This window comes from Cryptomeria japonica, chromosome 5, assembly GCF_030272615.1.
Source record: "Cryptomeria japonica chromosome 5, Sugi_1.0, whole genome shotgun sequence".
NCBI lineage: Eukaryota > Viridiplantae > Streptophyta > Pinopsida > Cupressales > Cupressaceae > Cryptomeria > Cryptomeria japonica.
The window spans coordinates 256,062,853-256,086,201 of NC_081409.1; the positions used below are offsets into that span (position 1 = coordinate 256,062,853).

General features: G+C 41.4%; 1 protein-coding gene across 4 annotated transcripts in view; it reads left to right on the plus strand.

Moving 5' to 3' along the window:
• LOC131058528 (uncharacterized) overlaps positions 1-23,349 on the plus strand; it is a 133,796-nt gene that overhangs the window by 61,115 nt on the left and 49,332 nt on the right. For all 4 annotated transcript variants that reach the window (XM_059221402.1, XM_059221399.1, XM_059221400.1 and 1 more), the window contains exons 2-3: positions 22,331-22,452; positions 23,066-23,208. In XM_059221402.1, the coding sequence (XP_059077385.1) occupies positions 22,331-22,452; positions 23,066-23,208 (265 nt within the window). The remainder of the gene's footprint in view (positions 1-22,330; positions 22,453-23,065; positions 23,209-23,349) is intronic.

A 23,349-nucleotide genomic window follows, 5' to 3' on the forward strand; every position in this document is an offset into this window, starting at 1 on the left:
GGGTACGTTGAACTAAGTCTCACGCTAGTACTGCCTCCAACCTGGTGGTCAGCTCCTCCCGAGCCCTCTGTGCATCCACCAAGGCAACCTCACGTCCAGCCGAGACATAGTCCGAGTTCCTCAAAGCATACCATTCCTGCCTGGAGGTGGCCACAACCCGCTGGCACAAAGGCTATGAGCTGATAACTGACTGAATAACTCCCTGGTGTTGTGCAGACCTGCAATGCCTTCCCTCAAACTTTGTTTGTTCACAACCTCCAAATCCGTCTCCCTTTACGGCTTATGGCTTCCCCGCCAATGGTTAGCTGCAGGCTTCTTTCTCACAGTACGGACAACCACAACACTTCCCGTGGTATTCTGTAGCTCAAAAATAAACTGGGGGTCTAGGGGCAACGCCCCCAGAGGGGTCGAGGGGCAGCGCCCCCGTGGGGTCTAGGGCAGCGCCCCAACAGGGTCGAGGGGCAATGCCCCTCGCGGGGTTTGGGGCAGCGCCCCAGCGGGGTCGAGGGGTAGCGCCCCCACAGGATCTGGGTCAGCGCCCCTCGCGGAGTCAAGGGGCAGCGTCCCTTGCGGGGTCTGGGGCAGCGCCCCCGCCGCCAACACCAATTTACAACCTTCAGAACCCCACAAAAGTCCATGGCGCGCATCATTTTTGTGATATTTTATGATGTCAAAACCCTTCGTCTACACTCCAATATTTTCAGTGTCCAGGCTCCAGATGTCATCGAATCATTTTTCAATCAGGTCGTCGTCGTTTTGTTTTTTTACAACCTCCTCGTACGGTCAACAACAGCACTGACACCTCCAATCGTGCGGCCACCTTCCCGTGCGGTCGACACCCTCCTTACCATACGGACACACCTCCAACATACGGACAACATGCTCAACTGTGTACATCGTACAGTCCTCCTTCCGCACGCCCAACGCAGTTCAACCGTACAGTGACCACTGACGACGAAGCGACTGTGTGGTTGTGCAGTTGCATCTTTTTTTTTTTCCGTTAGCCTCTTTTTCTTCCTTTGCATGGGCTGCGTGGTGCGGGACTGTTCCGGGTGGTGCCCCTCGCGGGGTCCGGGAGCAGCGCCCCCGCCGCCAACACCAATTTACAACCTTCAGAACCCCACAAAAGTCCACGACGCGCATCATTTTTGTGATATTTTATGATGTCAAAACCCTTCGTCTACACTCCAATATTTTCAGTGTCCAGGCTCCAGATGTCATCGAATCATTTTTCAATCAGGTCGTCGTTGTTTCTTATTTTTACAACCTCCTCGTACGGTCAACAACAGCACTAACACCTCCAATCGTGCGGCCACCTTCCCGTGTGGTCAACACCCTCCTTACTGTACGAACACACCTCCAACATACAGACAACATGCTCAACTATGCACACCGTACGGTCCTCCTTTCGCACGCCCAACGCAGTTCAACCATACAGTGACCACTGACGACGAAGCGGCTGCGTGTGTGTTTGTGCGGCTGCGAGGTTGTGTAGCTGCATCTTTTTTTTTTCCGTTAGCCTCTTTTTCTTCCTTTGCGTGGGCTGCGTGGTGCGGGACTGTTCCGGGTGGTGCGGCGCTGCGCGGGGCTGTGTGGGCTTTGTAGTTGCGGGTGCCACCGCACGACGATGGTTACCACTGCCGATGTCCACCATACGGTGTTACCACCATCGGTGGTCCACCGCACGGTGGTCACCGTCGGTGTTACCACCGCCGATGGCCCACTGCACGGTGGTCGCCGTCGGTGTTACACTGCACGGTGGTCCGTTCCATTTTTTTAAAAATTTTTTGACCGTATGGTCGCATGTCGTACAACCGTACGGGTTTTTTTTTCCAGTTTTTTTAAAATAATTTTTTGACCGTACGGTCGCATGTCGTACGCCCGTACGGTTTTTTTTTCAATTTTTTTTTTCTCATCTCCTAATTTAGTTGTCTAGAGAGTCGTCTGCTCGGGTCCCCTGTCTCTGGGATTGCCCTTCATCCTTCTCGGTTTTCCTCGCCCGAGAGTCGCCTGCTGTGGTCCTGTGCCTCTTGAGTCGCCTGCCTGGCCTCTCGAGTCCCCTTCCATCCTCTCGGGTCCCCCTTCGGGCTCTCGGGTGTCCGTTTGGCCTCTCGGGTCCCTGCGCGCTTTGCATGGTAGGGTTTCAATTTGGGCCTGTTGGTGGCCAATCTATTTTCAATGGCCATCCGAAGACCTGGAACCACAAATTCTATAGGGACCACGGTCTCCTTCCCGTACATAAGAAGAAGAAGAATAATAAAGATTTTGAAAGCTGCGGCCTTCCACACAAGGTTCCAATCGTTGCTGACACAATTGATCTTCGGATTATCTACGTCACCGAGGTTTGGGGCATCTCTCTTCCAATATTCTATGTATTCTGGCAGGTACGCCTGCTCTGTTACTTGCTCTGGTTCCTCTACTTCGAGCCTATAGCTCTGGAACATTTCATAATCCTACATTTGCCAATGGAAGAGCCCGTTCAATGACCCTGTCTCATCCTGGGAGCACTCTCCTAGTTTGAGAATCCCTTCGTCGTTGGGCTCCCTGCAGCTCCGTCCTTTGTCCCTCGGGTAGCCTTTCCCTTCACCCTCCGATTCCGAAGATGATGTCAATTCCTCGTCAACAACCTGGGTCCTCAGATCAATGGTGTACTTCCGCCCCCCTTTCTCCATAGAAAGGGTGTTGTTTTTCCAGTCGTGGTTCACCTTTGCTGTAACCAACCACCCTCTGCCTAAGATGGCGTTGTACCCCTTCTTCTTGAGTGGGATTACCACAAAATCTAGTATGAAAGGTTGCGTGCCGATGGTGACCGGCTGGGCCATCAGGGTGCCGAGTGGCTTGATGCTGTGCTGGTCTGCACCTACCAAGTTGAACGTGGGTGGCCATAGTGTTGGCTTCCCCAGCTTCTTCCACGTATCCTCTGGCAGTACATTCACCCCTGAACCTCCGTCCATGATGGTGTCTTTGAGGATAGCCCCGAGAATTCCCATCTCTACTATAGCAGGATGCCGACCACTATTTAAGGCCAACAACATTGGGTCAGCCGAGGGGTTGACCGGAACTTCCGCCCGTGTGGCACGCAAAGGTGCCTGCGCAGTGGTTTGTATGGAATTAAAAATGGTGGTTCTTAACAGTGGTTTGTATGGAATTAAAAATGGCGGTTCTTAACTGTGGCATTGTTTCTAGAAGGTCCTTTACCCTTATAGGTACTTCCATCTGCAGTACTTGCCCAATGATGTTATTTTCCGCTTCCGTACGGGATGATGTACTCGCCACCTCATTGTCTTGTCGTTCGGCCGTCATCTCACGTTCAATATTGGCCTTTGCCTCCCATAATCTCTCCTCCGTACGGGGGTCAGGATAAGTGGCCTTTTTCGTTTGGGCGCGGGTGATTGCCAATACTTCTTTCTCACCAGTCTTCTCAATGTTGAGAAGATTATCCCCTGCCTATGGGCAATTTGCATCCTCATGGTTGCCTGGCCCTCACCATCAGCAGAGGTGCTGAGGGGTGGCTTCCTGCATGCAATCACGGGCGAAGTGCCCCCACTGATTACAGGCCCTACATTGGATAATTGGTCGGCCCTTGGCGTCATACTGGATACGGCTTCCGTTATTGTTATTGTTGCTATTCCTTCCACCACCGCATTTGTTGTCCCAGTAACCTCCAGATGATGCCGTTGTGTTGGTTTGCGAAGTTCCGACGGCCGACTGCTCTTGCGTGAAGAGAACTTGTTGGCTCCTGGTTTTCATATTGTAGGGACATTCCTTTGTCAAATGTCCCGTAATCTGACAAATGTCGCAAAAAGCCTTCTTGGGACAGGACCCCTTGGTGTGTTCGTCACTCCTACAGTCGGTACACCACACATCATTTTCTTCTGTCTTACTTGTACTCCCTTTCATGGCTTTGAATTCTTTCAGCATTCGTTCCATGTCCTTTTGGAGAGCGTGCACCTTTTTACTCGATTCGCCACCGCTACTGCTTTCCTCGTCAGAATCTTCATCATCGTCAGATGAATATTTATTACTTTTCTTCTTCCTTGATGTTTTGTATTCGCTCTCTAGGTCCATCGCCCTATTATAGGCGTCGTCATATGACGTCAGGGGTACAATCTTCATTTTTTTCCGTAGGGAGGATTTCAATCCTTCCACGAACCATCGTTTTTTCAAGCCCTCAGCTGGTTGGCTTTCCATTTTACCCAACAATTCCTTCAATCTCCTGCTGTATGCCCGTACTGTCTCCTTGGTACCTTGTTTGGTACTGTATATCTCTGTTACAATTTCGTTGTCATCACGGAGCAACCGAAACTCCTCTGTGAATTCCTTCTGTAGGTTGGCCCACGTGGCCACTTTTTGCTTATCTACATCGGAGTACCAATCTATGGCGACTCCATGTAACGTGGCTGGGAACTGCTGTACCCAGTCATTCTGGTCTGTCACTCCGTTGGCAGACCAAATGGTTTCACATGTACGGCAGTGCCGTAAGGGGTCTTCCTTGCCGTCCCCTGTGAACTTTGGTAATTTTTGTTTACTCGCCATCCCGGGTCGTCTTCCTGGGGGCAGTTTTGTCTGTGTCTGTGGCCCTGTGCTGCTTCCTCCGGTGGCGTTGGTGGTGTGTCCTGCGTGGGCGACTGGAGGTACGGTGTTTTGCCTGTTGTGTGTGGCACCTACACCTATACAGTTGCCCTCCCCTTCGCTCTCATACGCGCCCACTCCTGGTTCCTGTTGGTGATCTTCACTCCGTGGCGTAAGGGATAAGTTTCTGAACTGATCCCGAGTCTCCTCGACTAGATTTCGCCGTAACCTTGTTTCTTCCAGAAACTCTTCGTGGCTCCACGTCCTACGATGATCTGGCGACGCGTAGAAATTTTCGTTGGCCTCTGCACCCTCTTTGACACCTCCATGGTTCCCCTCGAGCCACCCTTCGGCAGGTCGTCCTTTGGCAAGTTGCCTCAGCCTCCGTCTCCGTTGTACTTGCTGCTCCAGAATCAAGGCCCTCTGCGAGGCCTCCCACTCGTTCGTTTCTACTTTCTTATTTTTGTCTTTATTTAATATATTTGGCATAAATCACCTCCGTACATAGCAAGCACACACCATGTACACAATTTTTTTATTTTTTATTTTTCCCTTTCGACCATAATTTATATCAACATTGTGTCGGGATTATTACAGGGTTCAATTTCCCCTTCGTGTCATCGGTCTCTGGGTTCATCTCACCGACGGGTAGGCCCATCGCGTCTGTGCGCCATCCGCGTCTTCCATTCCCGAGTACGTCTAGGCAACGGCGCCAAATGTTTACCCTCTCGGGTGAATAACTTAAAGCACACAGATAAAACACGTAATGCAGAATAATGCCATAGATATTAGACAAGTATCAGATGTGTTATTCCATTCATAATTCGTTGTTGTCCACAAGTTACATTCGGAAGTATATAAAGATGCCGAGGGGCTGCGAGCGCCAACCGTCGCACCGCAACTGCCACCCCTCGGTTGCCAACTAACCAACACGATTACAACTTAATTAACTAGTTTTATTTCTGTGTACAATATTGCCGCCAACATAGGTGTATCTCCTTCGGTTCACACATAAACTGACTTAGAGCATTAACTGCATAACAGATCTCTGGTCTTGTATTTACCAGGTACATCAGAGACCCAATCATTTGTCTGTATTGAGTAGGATCAGTGGGTTGTGACTCTGCTGCTGCTTCTTTAAGTTTATGTAAATTGGTTTCCATAGGAGAGGTCATGGGTCTACAGTTTAGCATTCCGAATTTCTTCAAAATATCCAAGGTGTACTTTCCTTGGTTTAGTATAATGTTGTCAGAATTTTGCCATACTTCCAATCCTAGGAAGTAATGAAGGAGTCCTAAGTCCATATCAAATTCTTTGGATAGATCATTCTCGCATTGATCTATAAGGTGATCATTTCCTGTGATTAATAAATCATCAACATATAAAATCAATATTAGCATATCACCTTTATTTCTTTTGTAGTAGAGATTAGGATCTGCATCATTTTTGGAGAAGCCTAGCCCTGAGAGATAGGTGTCAATTCTTTCATACTAGGCCCCGGGAGCCTGTTTGAGCCCATAGAGAGCTTTCTTGAGTCTACACACATGAGACTCTGCATCATGAATTTCAAAACCTTCAAGTTGCTCTAGGTAGGCTTCTTCTGAGATCTCACCATTTAGAAAAGCTGTCTTAACATCCATTTGGTGTACCTTCCACCCCTTTGCTGCAGCAATGGCTAATACAGCTCTTACTGATGTATATCTGGCAACAGGTGCAAAAGTTTCTTCATAATCTATTTCTTCCCTTTGTGAGAACCCTCTAGCTATAAATCTAGCCTTGTGTTTTTCAATATTGCCGTCTGCAGCATGTTTGATCTTAAAAAGCCATTTAGATGAAACCACATATTTCTTAGTTGGCCTAGGAACAATCTCCCAAACATCATTTTTCATAATGGATTGATACTCTTTAGACATGGCATCCTTCCATACTTGATGTTCGAGTGCATCTGATACATTGTTTGGTTCGGCTTTAGAGAGATCATTCATAAGGGCAACATAGCTAGTGAATTTATTAGGCCTGTTGCTTTCTCCGAAGGTTTCTAAAGGAGCAACAAACTTCTGAGCTTCTTCTACAGTTTTGGTGGCCCATAGTAGTCTTTTCTTGAGGTTTTCTCTAGGTGGACTTTGAGTTTCACTCATAGTTTCCTCAGGATTCTCCCTCTGAAGCTCAGGAGTAGGATCTCTATCTAAGCTAGGGGTGGGGATATAGACTTCAGGATCTAGAGAGCTTTGGGCTCTTTTGAAGGCTAAGTTTTCTTCAAAGATCACATCCCGACTCAGTTCAATATTCTTTTGACCAGGTATATATATCCTATAGGCTTTGGAGGTTTCACTATATCCTACAAAGATTCCCCTTTTTTCAGAAGGCTCTAATTTTTAATTTTTTCTCCTTAGGTACATGAATATAGACAGGGCATCCAAAAATCCTAAGGTGCCTTGTATCCGGTTTTGATTTAGTAAAGACTTCCTCAGGGGTCTTATCTTCAAGATGAGAGTGAGGACATCTGCTTTGAATATATACAGCAGTGCTAGTTGCTTCTGCCCAAAGATTGATATTTAGATTCTGATCAAGAATCATAGCTTTGGCAGCTTCAACGATTGTCCTATTTTTTCTTTCTGCTATCCCATTTTTGTTGAGGGTTGTAAGGTATTGTTAACTCCCTCTTAATCCCTGAATTTTTACAAAACTCTTTAAATAATTCTGATGTGTATTCCCTCCCATTATCAGTTCTTAGGGTTTTAATTTTGTTGCCTGAGTAGTTCTCTGTTAGTGATTTGAATTCTTTAAACCTATTAAGCATCTCTTTTGATTCTTTACATTTCAGAAAGTAGATCCAGGTTTTCCTTGAGTAGTCATCAACAAATATTACATAATATAGAAATCCCCCCAATGAATTTACCGACATTGGTCCACATACATCAGAATGAACTAACTCTAAAATTTTACTTGTTTTCCTAGTACTATTCTAAAAAGCACCTTTAGTATTTTTACCTAGGGCACATCCTGTGCATGCCCCTGAATGATATTGCTTTAGCTTAGGTAGACCTGTGACAAGGTCTCCCATTGATGATAAAGCTCTAAAATTTAGGTGGCCTAGTCTTCTATTTCATGAATTAGGGCTAAGTTGGGCTCTGTGCATAGCTCATACAAGTAGCCTTGTCTTTGACCAATTGTTTTAGCTTTCTTGATGGATGAGTTCTTTGGCCAAGCCAATACTTTGTTGTCCATGAAGGTCACCTGTATCCATTGTCCTCCAGTGCTGATATTGAGACTAGATTCCTCTTAATGCCTGGAACATATAGCACTCCTCTAAGTTGTAATGATACACCTAACTTTAGTTTGATGGTGCAGTTTCCAACTCCTTTGATAGGGTGCGTAGAGTCATCTCCGATGGTTACCTCCTCATCATTCTCCTCTTTCATGGAGTCTAGTACTTCTCTGAATCCTGTGATGTGTCTGGATGAGCCACTGTCGATTACCCAGGAGTTCACTTTGTTTGATGCTTGATTTGTGAGTGCTGAATATAGCACATACTTCTTAGAGTCCTCTTCCCTTTTGGATTTTCCTGTTTTGGCAAATGTGGCTTGTTTAGCTCTGTCTGGACATTTAGCAACATAGTGCCCAAATTTGTCACATCTGTAACACTGAATTTGAGAGAGATCCTTCTTGAAGGAGTTCTTGCTGTGACGACCTTTTCTCTTCCTGAATTGCTTCTGCTTGCCTTTCTTGTTTGAGTTTGTATTTAGAACTTGTAGATCTTCATCTATATTCTTCTGTTTGATCCCTTTCTTATTTTGCCTTGATTCCTCTTGGAGACAGTCAGCCTTTAGCCTATCGAATTTAGGGAAGTTGTCCCTTGCACTGATGCCTTGGACGAATGTTTCTCAGATGCTAGGCAACCCATCTAAAGCAATGAGGGTTAATTCTTTGCTTTGGATCTCATATCCAAGGGTTGTCAGTTTATCCCTTAAGGTAGATATTCGCATGAAGTAGGCATTGACTGATTCTCCTTTTATCATGGCTATGTGATTTATCTCTCTTTTTAGAGCCAAGGTTCTACTGGCATTGGATATCTCAAAGGCGTCTTTAAGTGCTTTGAATATGTTGAAGGCTGTTTCATATTTCCCTATAATGGGCATAATGTTGTTCCTTACCCCATCAACTATGATTTTGATAGCCTTATCATTTCCTTCTCTCCAAATTGCTTTGTTAGGTTTAGTCTCAGGTTCTTTAGTTTTAGTCTTTACAAATGATTCAATTCTATTTTCTTTTAGAATCATTTGAATTCTGAATATCCATGCGGAGAAGTCGTCACCCCCTGCGAGTCTGTCTTTAAATCTGATAGCGCTAGCCATTGATAGGATTGTGATGTTGAATATATACTTGATTTGAATTTTACGTAAAATGGAACAACCTTAGGTTCGATTTAACTATAGCTTTGATACCATGTAAATGATGTTCAATTTACATTCAATATGCAAGTTATATTCTACTTACTATTATCTTGTTTTATCTATTACTGAATTATTATATTAAATTTGATTAGCTTCTTTTATGTGGCAGGAGAGGAGGAGCATTTATAAATTTCAATGTCCATTCTCACACATACCATTTGACATATATAGTGGTCTGGGTACGATCAAGCGATGCCTTGACCGGCCATGTCTTTTGGACATGGCTGATCAAGACATCACTTGATCATGCCCCCTCACTATAATGGTGTATGGCGTTTTATTTAACCAACCGGTGTATATTCAAACACTCGATAATTATCGGTGTATGCCAAACGGTTTATGGTTATATTTAATACTTCGAACACTATCCTTAACACCCAATATTAATCGGTGTGAGTTTAATATACCACCCGATATTTAATCGGTGTTTTTGATATCGATATCAATCGATAGTCTAACCGATAATCATTAAGTCGTATTTGCAATGGTTAACTCGATTTGTCAATCGGTGAATACGAATAGATTATCAAATCGGGATACTATGATAATGAACAATTAATATAAATAAAGAATGTTTATCGATTGAATGCTTGAGTTTATTCATTTTAATAATCGATATGATAAATGATTGAATGAGAGACTTCATTTATCTCTCATTCAATCATTTATCTTACCGAAGCTATCTATGCATTAGCACAGGGCTTACTTACAATCAGTAAGGAGCTAGTGGTTTGGATTCTGAGTTTTACCAAAGATCAAGCACAACATTCGTCTTTCAATCTTAAAACTTAAATGCTATCTCTACTAAGAGTCATTCAAGAAGATAAACAACCATGAAAATAGCCACAAGGATTGCAATAAAACACCATAACTTCAATATTTCATTGATCTCATAGCCAAATAAAACAACAATTGTTCAACTTTCTCTCTTCACTACTTATTTCTCTGCTGCTGACAATATTAAACTTTTAAATTCTAACTCTCTCTCTCTAACTCTTTGAATTGAAATGAGTGAGGACTTATATAGCACTCTCAAATACAATGAACGACCTGGATCAAAAGAAGATCAACGACTGAGATTCTGAAACCTAAACCCTAATTAGGGTTTGTTACAAAAAAGTCCCCATTTAGATAAACATTATCAATCCATAGCCAATAGGAATTGGCACAAATAACGAGGAGACATAGCCCAATAGGAATTAAGTTGCCACATCATTTTATAACAACTTTTCATCTAGAACTTTGTTCCCTTTCCTATGCTCTTTTCTAGCATATTCAATGAATCTGGACGTAATCCCCTCAATCTCAGCAATGGGAATCTCATGAAGATTCTTCATTTGTTCTTCCAAGTGAAGGACTTGATCAAAAGCAGTGAGAAGAGTCGTCTCCCATCCAGGCTCTAGCTCTTTTGTTTTCTCAATTAGGAACATAGTAGCATACATCCAACCTCGTTGCTCCTCTGTGACCAAGTTTTCTTCCTTGCAAAAAATGATCCTGATCCTATCTTCCAACTCTTGGACATCCACATCTGTCTCGATCTCAATCCTTCTGTCAAGGATCGTACACAATACATCAAACACCTTGTCTTGAATAGGATGGACGGTGTCTTCAACTCGGCTGCATCTGGTATTGATATCTTCGAAAAGAACTTCCTTCATCTGGAGCAAAGTTGACCACTGCAGAAGGCTTTGGGCTTCTCCATCCATTATCTTCTCTTGTGCTAGAATGTGTCTTGATGTCCTCCTTATCACTTGCAAGACCGGGATGACAACATCTCTAGTGTGAGTGAACGCATCCACAGTTATCAATAGATTATGAGTGATCTCAAGAACCTGGATAGCCCGATGGACTGTCTTCATCATCCTTGTTGCAAATTCAATGGCGACTTTGTAAGATTCATCAATCCAAGAATTCATGAGTTGGGCTAAGTTCTTCATCCTTTCTGCCTCATTTACCGATTCGGGAGGAAGTGCCTGCAAAGGTGATATTGTTGGATCTTGTCGTCTCAATGGCTGACTAAGATGACTAAAGTAATTTCTCCAAGCACTAACCTCTCTTTCTAGCTTCTTATTCTTTTCCATTTCTTCCTTGAGTTTGTCATTAAGTGCTCTCACTGAATTAGTTGCTTCTTCCATAGCCTGCTCGGAGGTAAGTGGACCAAGATCAAATGTCTCTAGATCATATTCCTCTGCTAGAATCTCACCCTCATACTTGTCTACCACTGGTGTAGCTATCTGTACCTTTCTGGATCCTGCTTCATCTCTAATTACCTTTGACATCTTCGTAGCCTTCTTCTTTTCTATCTCTTCATGAGAACTTCCTATGAGACTTTCCAAGTCGAACACTTGTTCTTCCTCTTCGACCACAACTACCCTTGTCAGTCTTTCTTTTAGCAAATCTGGAATAGAAGACTTTCTTTCCCTCACTTGTATTTCCTTCGGCAGAGGTCTATCTTCTCTGAAGGGGGATGTTGCTTCATCATCATTCCTTCCTTCTTGTTGCTCATTAGCCCCAACCTGGAGAGATTGGCTTGATGAATGCTGAGGTGTTTGTCCTTTACCTTGTTTATCATTCTGCACCATGGATTCCATAGACTCATCAATCTCATACACTATCTGTCTTTGATCTTCTCTTTGGCTTGTTTCTTTTTCATGCCTAGAAGATGTACTCGGTCGACGATCAGGATTCACCTTTTGTTTCTTCTTGGAAGACTCTCTCTTCTCAGGTCCTTCCTTTCTCTTTGATCCCTTGGAATGAGAAGCATTCTCACTCACACTTGCTTCTCCTTCCTCTGTTCTTGTTTCTAGGGTGAATGTCATAGATACATTCTGCTCTTTCAACTTTTGATGTTGTACGTCCACCCATCTGCGAGTGCAAGTTAAAACGGGATCCATCAATGCTCTTAAGTCTGCAACTTCGGGCTCGTTCCAATCTACCTTCACCTCTTTATCCTCCTTCTCATAGGAAGATTGGAGATATCTACCATTGTCCTGGGCTTGATCGGCTACTCTATAAACCTTACATTTCCTGATGAGATCCAAGGGTAATTTGAAATGCATCTTTCTTTTCACCTCTATATCATCTTGAATATTCATACAAAAGTGTTCTGCTTGAAACTCATGTTTGTGCTTCCTCCCAACTGTCTCTTCTATGTGACCATGAGGGTCAAAATTCTCCCTTGAGACAAAGGATGTGAACGAATATAGAGATAACTCCTTTTCTGCATCCTGCGCAGCTTGAGAATTAGGACATACTTCAATTGAATTCCCTAGTAGAATGGGTACAGGGATTCCATTTCCATGCTTATGTCTTGATGCTCTAGCATAGGCTGCCAACGGTCTGGTCAACTCAAGTAATATTATCCTATCTCTAGGATACCTTGGCAACATATAGGGAGGTGAAGGGCATCCATGGACCCTGATATAGGTGAATTTTGGAAACTGAATGAACCATGCACCATGCTTCTTCACGAGTTCTTGTGCCTCCGGAGACAATCTATGATGAATCCCTCCTTGCAATGTCCTGGTGATATACATTGTGAAGGTGTCATTGATTAGCTTGTAGTCATTCCTTGGTGGATGATGTAGTTGAATATAAGAATCACAAACTCTTATTTCTCCGGGTCCTCTCCCAACAACTCCTCTGTGTGGTAGTCCTGCATACTCAAAACTCTTGACTAAGGGATATATAACATATGAACTCATGTGAAATGACTTGGTAGGGGCTAGCCTCCTCAACTGCATGTCGAGGTTATTACTAATGATTCTAGCCCAATTGATTTTTCCTTTTCCTTGGACAATTACTTGTATGAAGAAGAACATCCATTTGTCGAAGAAGAAGGCTTGAGATGCACCAGTAACCCAATTGAGCATGGTTATCAAGTCCTTGAATTCTTCTTGGAAATCAATTCTGTGCGCCGTATTGGGAATTTTGTTCAAGCGAGGTCTACTCTTGAGTAACCAATTCTTGTTGATGAAGTTCAGAAAGGAATCGGGATCATCCTCATAGATAGACCTAGCTCCTTCCAAACTTTTGTAGATCATGTCTCTTTGCTCCGGGAGATGAAAAGCTTCACTTATAGCTTCCTTTGAAAGGTAGGCTAAGACAGTTCCATCCTCAGCTACGATTGTCCTTGAATGTGAATCATAGTGCTGGGCACATTCAATCATCAACTCGTGACACTTGACTGCAGGAGGGAAACCGGCGGCCTTGATGATGCCACTCTCAGTTATCCTCTTGGCAACAGGCGACGGCTTGCCGATGTAGGGCGCTTCCCGAGACTTCTTCACATTGAAGTTTCCTAGATTGGTGTCTCTGATATTGCTCCACTTCGACACGATCCTGGTCTCCAAATCATCGTTCTTCTGATCCTCCTTGATAAGAGCCTGCCGAGTAGTGGATCCACTGGCTTTGGGGGTCGTCATTTGATACCTACAAGAAACGCTTAAGTTAGGTTTGAGCATGTTATCTTAAAATAGGAGATTTGAGACCTTTCAAGGAAATAAATAGATTACAATTTGAAAACAATGTGATAAATCCTTAGAATTATGAATTTCCAAATTGATATTATTTATAAATTAAATCAGATTATGCAAGACTTAACCTCACAAAGGATTGACATAGAAAATTAAATCTAATCCTCAACATGCCTTCAAAAATCTGATTATACGTACCTCCTCCTTGATTTTAGCTATCAACCTTGAAAAATGGATAAAGGAAAATGGAGATCTGCTGGACAAAGGTCTTTAATTTGAATTTCAGATCCTTCCCTTTGATGGCTTCAACCTTTAATCAGCCTTCAAGCTTCCTTCAAAATATGGAAATTAACCTTCAATCTGCTCAATTTCGCACCTCCAAATCTGCTCTTCTAATTCGCATGAGAGAAAATGAATGATTGATTAATGATTTCAAAACATACCTTTCCTTTATAGGGCGCTCACCTCATTTTGCTAATAGGCCGACTTGATTAATATATAAAAAAAATAAAATAAAACCCTCTTCAAGCTGGCCGACTTGATTATAAAAATACAAAAAAATGTGTTGAGCGCCAAAATGTGGATTTTTGATTTTAGGATAATTTCAAAGCCTAAATGTTGATTTTTTTGATTTTGCCAATCTTAGGAATTGCCTAATCAAGGTATATTTGCATTATTTATCAAATATAAGGCTTAGTAAATGATTGAAATAAGAAAAATGTGCCTTGAAGAGATTCGCATGTGAATTATTTGAAGAGACAAGGTAAATCTAGAAGATGTTTCTCTTAGACACTAGAATGTCCATGGTAGGAGAGAGGTTTAGGTCACCCCAAGGAGGCTTGTTTGACTATCTCACATAGTTATATTTGCTTCATTAATCAACATCTTCATGACCTTGACTTTTCAACCCTTCATGTTCTTGTCATCATTTCTTTGCCTAGTCCAAACAAGGTGAAAAATAGGTATCTCCAAGGATTTCGCCCTGGACCCTTTGGAAGGGTTAGGAGCGATTTTCTTGATTAGGTCTCAATTGCCTCATTTTTTTATTCCAAATTCCTCTCAAAGGTGAGCACATGCTAGCTCTAGCTCAACAAAGCCTAGGGATTCAATTCTTTAGTTGTTAACATAGGCAAATTAGGTGATAATGAGAATTTCGCTTCGGACCCTTTGGAAGGGTTAGGAGCGAAATTTACTTTTTAGGTCAAAACTCACCTTTGTTTCACTCACAATCTCTTCTAAGGCAATCTCTAAGGCAAATCCACCCTGATCACTGACTTGACTCAACATTATCTTGGAGTAAAACATGACATTTTGTGAATTTCGCTCTGGACCCTTTGGAAGGGTCAGGAGCGAAATTCACCTTTTAGGCTTAATTTTCCGTCTCCTTCACTTCAATTCATCTTGCAGGGCAAAGTAACATCATTTCAACCTCAACCACGCCTTAGGACTCAAAGTCCTGACTTGACACAGGGAGGAAATAGGTAGTTTGAAGAATTTCGCTCGGGACCGTTTGGAAGGGTCAGGAGCGAAATTCATGTTTTGCTTGTCTTCTCCTACCTAGCTCCATTCTTTTCACTTTTTTTCCTCTAGACTCCTTCATTTGAATCCATTTCTCAACCTGGCAACATTTGCTTGATCCTAAAAGGGCTTGAAAAGGAAAATTCGCTCAAAATCCTAGCCAGGGACAAGACCTATCCAAAATTTCGCTCTGGACCCTTTGGAAGGGTCAGGAGCGAAATTCATGTTTTAGCTCAAAACTTGCATTTTTGGTGATCAAAAATCATTCAAAGGTAATCCAAAGGGCTTCTCTCACCTAGATCTAGGCCCGACTTAGCACAAAATTTTGAAGGATAAGATGGATTTTAGGGTTTTCGCTTTAGACCCTTTGGAAGGGTCAGGAGCGAAAATCTTGTTTTAGGCTTCTTCCTCCATCCTTTCAACTTGAATCAACTTCAAAAGGCAAGAAAACACTTCTTCACACTCATCCATGCTATAAAAACACAAAGTTTGACTTGACTTGCAAGGAAAATAGGTGATTGTAGAATTTTCACTCTGGACCCTTTGGAAGGGTCAGGAGCGAAAGTCTTGGTTTAGCTCAATTCCTTCAAATTCAATGATTTCTTAGCAACTTGAAGTCATTCCTAGGGACCTCTCCTATCTTAATTCATCTTGATCCATATTTGCCTTGGCACAAAATTGGGAAAAAAGGTAGTTTTTACGGTTTTCGCTCTGGACCCTTTGGAAGGGTCAGGAGCGAAAATCTTGTTTTAGGTTTGATTGCTCATTTTTCCAACTTCAATCTTCTCTGGGAGGCAAACATAGATCATTCTCCACCTAAGGAACAAGGTTTGAAGCTCAAACAAGGGAGCAAATGAGGTTTATAATGAATTTCGCTCTGGACCCTTTGGAAGGGTCAGGAGCGAAATTCATAATTTGGGCAAAATCTTCATCTTTCAAAGCATCCAACTCCCTCTCAGGGCAAGAACGTACCAATTCACCCTCCAACATGCCAATGCCTAGCCAAAACAAGGAAGAAAATAAGAGCTATAAGGATTTTCGCTCTGGACCCTTTGGAAGGGTCAGGAGGGAAAATCATGTTTTGAGCTTGATTCTTGATTTTTCCAACTCCAATCCTCTTTGGGAGGCAAACATAGATCACTCTTCTTGCATCTCCACCAAGATCCTGACTTTGGCTAAGGGAAAAATGAGTGTTTTCAAGAATTTCGCTTTGGACCCTTTGGAAGGGTTAGGAGCGAAATTCACCTTTTAGGCTAGAATCTTTCATCTTTTCCACCTTTACTCACTCCCTAAGGCTAGAACATTCAAAAACACCTCCAAACATGCCTTAGAAACTAAGAATTTGGCCTAGACAAGGAAGAAATTGAGGTCTTCAAGGATTTTCGCTCTGGACCCTTTGGAAGGGTCAGGAGCGAAATCCTCACTCTTGGCTAGTTTCTCACTTCCTTTCATCTCATTCTCCTCCAAACTTGATCAATTCAACTTCCTTCTATCGCAATCCAGACAATCCATCATCCAACTGGGTCTAGGCAAGGTCAAACTAGGTTTTTAAGACCAAAGGAAGGCAAAATGGAAAGATTTCGCTCTGGACCCTTTGGAACCTTTTGGGTTGATTTTCATCATCCCAAGGTCTAAAACCTCCTCTCTAAGGCAAATGTGCATCAAACCCTCTCAATTATGCCTCAAAAGTCTACAATTTTGGTCATATTCTTGAGCAAAGTGGAGAAAAAGGTAGATTTCACTCTGGACCCTTTGGAAGGGTCAGGAGTGAAATCCATGCCTTAGGTCAAAATCTTCATCATTTAATGCTTTCAATCACTTCTTAGGCAAGAAAAAACCTTGACCACAAGACTTCTTGAGCAAACCAAGAGGAAAAAAAGGTGTCTACTTGGAATTTTGCTCTGGACCCTTTGGAAGGGTCAGGAGCAAAATTCTTGTTTTTAGGTTAAATTCACACCTCTTTCCTCCTCAACTTACTTCGAACTTGGTTAAAGTCGCCTCTCCTTATCACCCTTATGTCATCTTGCCATTCACTTAGCTCAAAAAATCTTCATTCTCTGTGTCTTAGGTCAAAATTGGGGGTCACGTGAGGATTTCGCTCTGGACCCTTTGGAAGGGTCAGGAGCGAATTTCATCTTCCAGGCTAACTTCCATCATTCTATTGCTTCAAACCTTCTTTCCTTGCCTTGGATATAACTTTCCAAGACTTCTTCAATCCTCATCAAGTGATTTTGCTCATTAGTCCCTGAAATCACCTCCTGAGTCTCCCCTTGGCCACTGACTCTGCTTAATAGGCTCTGATCTGGAGGAAAACAAGACTCTGACAAGAAAACTATCATTCCAGACTTACCCTGACTTGAGACCTACCATCTCTTTCACTCAATCTATCCATCTTCATTCCCCTCAAAGTTAAACACCTCTAGCGACAACCCTAGGGTTCAAGGTAGACAACCTATGACCTCCCAAATCCATACTACACTTGGCTTTGAAAGAAACCCTAATCTACCTTCACCTAGGCGACCACTCACTCACTCTAACCTCTAGCAAGCAAAGAAAACCTAACTAAGGGAAAGCAAAACCTAAGAAAAAGAGGGGGTCCCCATTCAAATGGGGCAATGTGTGAAATGGTCACAATATCTTCCAAAGGGTCCATAGCGAAATTCACTTTATATCATTTTTCCTTCAAGTTTGTGCTAGGCAAAGGACTAGTTGTGGGATTATGATGAAATGAGGTCTAAATTGGCCAGGATAGCAAATTTCGCTCCTGACCCTTCCAAAGGGTCTAGGGCGAAATTCTTATAGGGCCTGTCCCTGGGAAGGATTTTGAACGAACTTTATTTAAAGTCTTCTTGTTGATGATTTAAGGTGAAAATGCTTTGTTGAAATGAACATGTCATATGTACTTAATCACCTTTTGGTTTATTTTGCAGATGGAGAAAACCAAGCCAGCGCAAGGACGACCAATTCCAGTCCAGCATCATCAAGGACGACCAATTCCAATCCAGCATCATCGAGGACGACCACTTCTAGTCCATCATCGTCAAGAACGTTCCACAAGCATTGGAAGACTCAAGGTGTTCAAGGAATTGCCAGCTATCTCCAAAGCCCTTCACTTCGCCACACTAAGGAATCACAAGATGACCAAGAAAGGCTTTGCCAGCACTCCCAAGCGGAGGTGTACTTCCGGAGAAGGATGACTTGACAATCAGGAAACTTCATCAGACACATGGGAGTCAAGGAGAGGTACTCCATTCATCAAGCACATCAAAGACAGAGGAGAATCAATCAAGGTCGGTACCAGGGTACGTTGAAGAAGCAGATAGTTTCAGAAGAGTTAATTAAAGTTAGCTTCTCAGCCTCATCAAATTGAACATCAACCAAGTTACAAGTGTCAGACAAGGTGGCATCCCAGTCATCATTCCTCTAGTCGGATTGGTCCACCTCAGCGTGTCCAGATTCAATGTACCTGACTCATCGGGGATGGCACAAACTTCGAGGCACCTACCCCTGCTTCCTATTGGTCCTCACTCCTGGAATGTAATTTTCTAATTGGCTAAGGAAGTTTGTTGTAACAAACCCTAATTAGGGTTTGTATCTTGTAATTCTAGCCATTGATTCTAAATCAATCAGAGCCGTCTGTTTGTAATGGGTTCTCTATATAAAGCCCTGGCTCCTCATTTGTAAAGGTTAATAGTTAGTTAATAGTTAATAGTTGGTTGATAGAGAATAGATAATAGGGAATAGTCAGAGAGTAGGAAATAGTTAGAGTAGAATAGAAAGAGAAGGCAAAGATTGTTGCCAAGATGTTGTTGTAAAGGACTTGTAAACTTCATTGAAGAAATGGTGAATTCTATGGGTCGATTCAACAATTTGCATGGTCTCTATACTTCTCAAATTTGATTTCATGTTATTAGATGAGTGGAAGAAATGTGTATGATCAATGGTGAAATTTGTATATCCATACTACTAGTAGTTTGTTGATTGCAGACTTGCCTTGTGTAGTCAACTGGAGTCATTCAACTTAAGCTTAACTTCAATTGTTGCTTCTTCATTGATATGCATTAGCCTGATGGTTTCCATGCCTGTAGCGGTGATCTGAACATCATAAAACTTTCCTCAGAAGATCGCACTAACCTTGTGGAGATGGTCCTCGGATGTCAAAGCAAGACTTAGTTAGAATTTCATCAAAGGTCATTAATTGCTCCTACATTCTTAGTGTTGGAATTAGATCCTTCCCTCGCCCTTATCCTTTTTTTCCTTTTTCAAAATCTAGGACCAGTAAAATCTCATGTTCCAGAAATATTCAAAGCAAATCAGACGCTCAGGCAATCGAATGTAAATCCCCTTGTGATTCCAGCAAAATCACATCATACCGTGAGAAGCTTATCCACACGTAGAGACCCTACATGCAAGAACCTTGGAGTTACTCCGACTGATCCTTCGGCGAGATCTTCAGCAGTCAGGAAACTTTGTTCAAGAGAGGATAAGATACCTTGGTATTTTATTCTGTGTTCGCATGTGTAAAAAAAACACATCAACAGGTTCCTTGAAATCGCACACCTCCTTGACCTTTTTGGCACATGTTTAATAAAATCACTTAAAGTACACGTCTCTTAAGTCATTAAACTGAAAAAGGGGGAAAACTTAAGTCCTTAGGCTAAGAGTCACTTAAGCTGCATAAAAAGATGTGCCCACAACTTAAAATCACCTAAGTTCACTTGAGTTGCATAAAAAGACGTGCCCTCAACTTAAGAATAGAATAGAGAACAAGCCAAAGACTCTTAGCACTTACCCAATAATGCTCCAAGTCCTCTTCCTCTTGGGTAATCTAAAGAAAGGACAGCCAATGCAACATCTCATGGTTTGAGTTGGGGACATCACATAAGTTGATTATGAGTTGATATTGATTGATGGGAGTTAATGATGAGATGATGAGAGAATCCAAATTGATGTTAATTAAGTTTGCCTGTTGGTATAGGCTTGTCATAGGTGCAGTGTACCCTACACTAGTATTAAATTCATATACCTGCCATGTGTAAGATCAATAAATCTATCCCCCTCATTGATCTGTTGAGATTTGTGATGCAAAGATGATGCCAAACATGTATGCCCACATACAAAGGTGTAGGTCTACTGGCACAGGTTGAGATTATTGCACAGAAAAGGACACTTGCACAAGAGACCTTACAATAGGGATTGGAGAAAATTTTACAGGGGTTGCCAACAAAGTTGTCCAAAATGGACAAATTGATAGGCAATCTTGAGGCTTTGGGGCACTTTGGATGCAATGTCAGGGTCACAATTCACCCAAAATGCTCTAAAATCAGTTTGACTTGCAAACAAATATAGGCAGCTTCTGGATGCAAATCCCCTTTGGTTTGGCTCTTGATGTCTGATTTAGATGAATTGAAAGCCAAAACAAACTCTCGTGGAGCCTTAAAAAATAGTGGTCAGCTCAGATCTACTCCACTATTCACCCAAACAAATATGCGAAATGATGTCATTCACAAAACTCTCTATCCTCATTGGAAATGGGCAAATCTTCGATCGCCAAAACGTTGTGATACCATGTAAGATTTGTAAAGAAATAAATACCTAAGATCTTGATGAAAAGAGCAAACCACAATATCAAGATGCACAAGACAATCAAAGATTTGAGATGTAACACAATTGCTATTACAATAGAATGAGGATGCAATTACAACGTAGTAGAATTCTACAAAATTGGTGCTCAAACGAGAGCAAGAGGGTAGCATTTATAGGATATGATACCAAGTGATGAGGAGTCACAACCCATGTGGGATTAAGTTGGAAAAGTGCAAGTGAAGTACAACTTGCCACCAAACAAGCAAAAGTACAATTCAACTGCAATTATTAAATGCAAGATGTAACCTACCTTAGTATATACCTACCCAAGTAAGCTTATCCTAGGTGTAAATTAATGCAAGTAAAATAAATTAAATGCAGAGAAAATAAAATGCACCAACATGAACAAAAATCTGCTATTCTAAAAGGGGCAAACCCTACATAAATTCACCAAAATTAAATTCACCTACCCTAGTATACACCTACCCAAGTAAGCTTATTCTAAGTGTAAAGTTGTAAACTAATGCGATTAAAATAGATGAAATGCAGAGAAAATAAAATGCGCCAACATAAACAAAAATCTGCTATTCTAAAAGGGGCAAACCCTATTAATTATCTATGACAGATATAAATCCCCAAAATGGAAGACAACAAAAATCGTATTTTTAAAAATCATAGGAAAGTGGGAAATATTCGACAATAATTTATGCATTACACATCAATTTCCTTGGGAAGGAGGCGACACGCAAAATAGAGAAGAAAAAAAAAGAATGACAAAATTCTAGTTCTTCAACTGTATGGTCCACACCTTTGGTTCCATTTCATGTATTACAGTCACACCTCTTGATTTTTTTTAAGAGAAAAAACTTCAACTATGACTTGAAAAAATAACTCATGTTTATACATTATTTTTATTATTATTATTAATTTTTAAAATAAATATATTTATATGTATCAGTTATATTTAACATATTTATACAATATATTAATAACATTGAATATATGTTATCTGTATTAAAATGTTTATATTTCTTATTTATAATATACTAAATTTATTTTGTTAATATATTTATACTCATTGATCATTAATGATAAACTGTAATTTCTTTTACAATCTTTTATAATTATCTTTTCAGAATATTATATATTATTTGTGCTGTCCCCCCTCCTATCATCTCCAAATTCGCTGTCCCTGAAACCCATTACCACATCCCTGTGCCCGTTCTGAACATCCATGGAACACCGATTAAATGCATTTTATGGTTTGCAAAACCTATTGAGTATTTTTATTTGTTTAGAAGATTGTTTCCAATATTAAGAATCCTCCAAGTTTTATTTGATTTTCTTGAACATAGGATTGCAAGTATCTTTGTAAATTGTGGCTAATATTATTATATAGCAGGCAGCTCAAAAGAAAATGCATATATATTTCTACTTTATCTATGTTGCACATCGTATCATTCATTTTTCTTAGGGTGTTTTCAGATGCGTACGTCTACCAGATTTTCTATGTAGTTAATGTGAGTTGGTTCTTAGTTTTGCAGTTGTGATTTTCTTTTTCAGTCTGATTACCTTATGTGTGTGAATAGGATGCATTAGTTTGGTACTGATTATATTCTTACAATCCCAGATGTTTTTCTTGTTTTCAATTCCTTATTGGATCTTGTTTGAGATCATTAAGTCTGACCATCTGTTTATTACTTATATATTTCAACATCATTGCAGCTATTCCCTATATGAAAAATCCCAGCATGGACCCCCGGTTCAGAGTTTATTTTTCAAAAGAGTGGCTGGATGCCTTATTTGTATCATTTCGGAATTTTCTCAGTGAGGTCTTCAATGGTATTCATATCCTTTCACAGAATTTTTTCTATATGGCTTTAAGTTCTGCTTTTTTTGTCCTTGTAATTGGTAACCTTAGGCAAGATCATAGGCTGCCTTTAATACAGTGTCAGGCTAGCTTGGCCTGCATTCTAAATATTTGTAAATCCAGTTCAAACTGAATTACATACTGCAATCATCACGCCACAGATTCCAATGAGATGTACACATACCATTTCAGAGTAGGGTACCAGAATGGGTACAAGGAATGCAGTTTACCGTGCCTCTTAAGACTATTTTTTTTTTTAATTTTTATCATAACATGGTATTAGTTGGCCCAATACAATATAATTATTTCTGTGCTTTAAATGCCTTTGATTTACAATCTTATAATTTGAGAGTTTATGCCAAACTCACAACAGTAAAAGAGTGGTATGTTTCTCTGGAATGCTATCAGACATTTTGTGTACTGACTTCAAAGCCACTGAATGGAAAACATCTGGATTAGCTGGGTAACAAACTGCAAACTAAAGATGTGCTAGAGTCTGAATGTAGGGTACTGTATTTCATGATAACAAAGTGAGTGATCTGAAAATTCTAAATATGAGACAGCAAATGTTTATAACCTTGACTAGTCCACGACTTCCTGCTCTTTTAAGAGTGAGTTCTGAGAACATCAATGTCAGAGGTCTGAAGAAAGAGATAGAACGTCTAAGTTCTGAATGTTCTCAACTACAAATATCGTTACAGCATAAAGAGACAGAGCTTTCTCAACTGAAGAGGTACACATGTTGAATAAACCTTTTACATATTCAGATATTCGTCATATTTGTCTCTGATCTCTGTGACATCCATTATAAATTCTAGCAGTTGAGTCTTTATATTCTGGAGATTGATAAAGATGTGGACATTTTCCCTTTTAG